This window comes from Ursus americanus, chromosome 24 (assembly GCF_024610735.1).
Source record: "Ursus americanus isolate L20-20 chromosome 24, mUrsAme1.1.p, whole genome shotgun sequence".
NCBI classification, from domain to species: Eukaryota; Metazoa; Chordata; class Mammalia; order Carnivora; family Ursidae; genus Ursus; species Ursus americanus.
In genome coordinates, this window is record NC_142150.1 from 32,480,049 (window position 1) to 32,483,497 (window position 3,449).

Consider the following 3,449-nt stretch of genomic DNA (forward strand, 5'->3'; position numbering starts at 1 on the left):
CAATTCAAAATTGGAACAGAAAATGTATACAATTTCAATGACAAACTATATATGCTAAGAACAAGAACATGGGATAGAAAAATCATAGCCTACTATGCTGAAATTATGAAATATTTTTCAAATGACATTTGTAGAAGAATTATCCCGGGGAATTCAGGGTAAAAAGAAACATATAGGAGTCAAAACCACTTTGGAAAACGGTGTGGAGTTCCCTTAAAAAGTTAAAAAATGAGTTCCCTATGATCCAGCAATTGCACTACTGGGTATTTACCCCAAAGATAGAGATGTAGTGAAGAGAAGGGCCATATGCACCCCAATGTTCCTAGCAGCATTGTCCATAATAGGTAAATTGTGGAAGGAGCTGAGATGCCCTTCAACAGATGACTGGATTAAGAAAATGTGGTCCATGTATACAATGGAATATTACTCAGCCATCAAAAAGAATGATTTCTCAACATTTGCAGCAACATGGACAGGACTGGAGGAGATAATGCTAAGTGAAATAAGTCAAGCAGAGAAAGACAATTATCATATGGTTTCACTCATTTATGGAACATAAGAAGTAGGAAGATCGATAGGAAAAGAAAGGGAAGGAGAAAGGGAGGGTAAACAGAAGGGGGAATGAACCATGAGAAACTATGGACTCTGGGAAACAAACTGAGGGCTTCAGAGGGGAGGGGGGGTGGGGAAATGGGATGGGCTGGTGATGGGTGTTGAGGATGGCACATATTACATGGTGCACTGGGTGTTGTATGCAAGTAATGAATCATAGAACTTTACATCAAAAACTAGGGATGTACTTATGGTGACTAACATAATATAATAAAAATATTATAAAATTTAAAAAAGAATCAAAACAGTAGATTAGATTATAGAGTATATTAGATTATAGGCATTGTTAGGAATTTTATACCATACTGAATTCATATGCAGAGATTCTCAATATTTAATGAGTTCAGTTTTAGAGTATAATCAAGAGGGTAAATAGGGGTTTTCTTCAGTTTTGCCAACCTCAAAGTTCTCCAGATATATTTGTTATATAATGGCCATCAATGAAGTTGACACTGAACACAAGAGATATAAGTAAAATATTGTCAAAATAGATTTTTGTAAAGCAAATGTCAACCAAGATCCTGACAGGGTCAGAGATGAAGGGGTCAAGAACCCGAAAATAAGTGAACCAAAAGAGAATATTTTCTTCAGGAGGGATTCTCCAACAATATGAGTGCTTAATTATATTGCAATAGTGTTTTTCGGATTTCAAAGCACGTAGATAAAAAACCTAATACATGAACTCTATGTGTGTATATGTGTGCATCGTTTATTTTTAAAAAATTCTTAAGGAAACTTAGGATAAGGTAGGGCAAGTATTTGACTCCATTTTTCATATGAAAGTGAAATTTCAAGGTAAAGTTACTTGCCCAAGGAAAGTGCAAGTTCTGTGGAGTTAAATCCTGGTAGGAGTCAAAATTGTTAAAGGATATTTAATTTTTATTCCTCAAATGCAAAGGTTTGATGTAAGGCAGTTAGTTTCTTGCAGTGGCCCCTGGCCAAGAGCTTATGCTAAAAATATAATAGGAAAACATGTTTGTGAGTAGGCTTTAGTGTAGACCTCAGAGCATAAGCAGTTGCGAACCCCTGGACTGTTCAGGGCAGAATGCGGCCCTCCTCTGAAATCCCCTCAGAAAAGGAGTGGCTGGGAATGCCTGGTCTGCTCAGGACCTCAGGATGGAGCGCTGCCCTCCCCCAAAACCTGATTAGCCTTGATAATAGCCCACGGGGTCTGTACAACACAGATAAGAATATGCTTTGCTTTGTTTACTCAACCTGGATGTACTATAGGCTTTAAGACTCCCCTTGATTACCCTTGTCTTTGATTGTTTATTGCTAATTACTATGCGAGGCTGTAGCCGCTGTGGATGATTGCATTCCTTGCAGTGGTCACCTGCTCCCTTGTTTCTTTCACACCTAACCTGTCTGTGCCTCATCCTTCTTCGAGTCACCACCGTACTGCAGCAGTTTCTGAATCAACAGACAGATCTGGGAGAGGCTTGGACTTCTGCAGATTTACAGAGATTCATAGAGGATTAAAGGCAGTTGGAGGTAACATAACATGGAACAAGAAGGAATTCAGAGGTCAGTCCACTGGCCTTCCCATGATGTCACTTCTTTTCTTCTTTTTTCAGATTAAATCCTTGTCAACAGCATCTTACCTACAGCTGCTAGTATGGCGATGAATAGCAGTGTGACCGAATTCATTCTGTTTGGGTTGACACAGGATGCAGGAAAGCAGAAAGCAATATTTGGGGTCTTCTTGATGCTTTACCTTGCCACTCTGCTGGGGAACTTTCTCATTGTAGTGACTATTAAAGCAAGCAGGACCCTCGGGAGTCCCATGTACTTCTTCCTATTCTATCTGTCCTTTGCTGATGCCTGCTTCTCTACAACCACAGCTCCCAGATTGATTGTGGATGCCCTTTCTCAGAAGAAGTCCATTTCCTACAATGAGTGCATGACTCAGGTCTTTGCAGCCCACTTCTTTGGGTGCATGGAAATCTTTGTGCTCATCCTCATGGCTCTTGATCGCTGTGTAGCCATTTGTAAGCCCTTACGATACACGACCATCATGAGCTGCCGTGTCTGCAGTGTGCTGGTGATTCTGAGCTGGGTGGGATCCTGTATCCACTCTTCAGTACAAGTTTTTCTGGTTTTGGGATTGCCTTTCTGTGGCCCCAATGTGATTGACCACTATTTCTGTGACTTGCAGCCCTTGTTGAAACTTGCCTGCATGGACACTTATGTGATAAACTTGCTAGTTGTTTCCAACAGTGGAGCCATATGCATGGTGAGTTTCATAATCCTGCTTATCTCCTATGTCGTCATCTTGTACTCTCTGAGAAACTACAGTGCAGAAGGAAGGCGGAAAGCCCTTTCCACCTGCACCTCCCATTTTATTGTGGTTGTCTTATTTTTTGGTCCGTGTATATTCATATACACACGCCCAGCAACCACATTTCCAGTAGACAAGATGGTGGCTGTGTTTTATACAATTGGGACACCCTTGCTCAATCCTCTGATCTATACACTGAGGAATGCAGAAGTGAAACATGCCATGAAAAAGTTATGGTGTAGCCAAGTATGACTTCTGTCGATACATGATATTCAGGGATTCTAATGTGCATTTCCTTAATAGCTTGTTTTGCTTCATAGACAGGAAAGATAAAATATTCCCCCCTGGGGAAAAAGAATTAATAAATTTTAATTGCATTAAGATTTTGTATATTTAATTGTGTTAATATTAATAAACATTAACAAATACATATATTCGGTTATTCTGAAAGGATTGCTTTAGAATAGGATTACTTACAGTCCATCACCATATTGAACAACCCATGATGGCCCTTAGTGGAATGCTATTAATATCTGATCATATTCACATGATAATTTAG

The 3,449-nt window shown here is 39.6% G+C and overlaps 1 protein-coding gene across 1 annotated transcript; it reads left to right on the plus strand.

Moving 5' to 3' along the window:
• The first annotated feature begins 2,227 nt into the window (after nucleotides 1-2,227).
• Nucleotides 2,228-3,142, plus strand: LOC123785177 (olfactory receptor 4C11-like). The gene has a single exon (XM_045786890.1). The coding sequence runs from the start codon at nucleotides 2,228-2,230 to the stop codon at nucleotides 3,140-3,142; it is 915 nt and encodes a 304-aa protein (XP_045642846.1).
• Nucleotides 3,143-3,449: the final 307 nt, after the last annotated feature.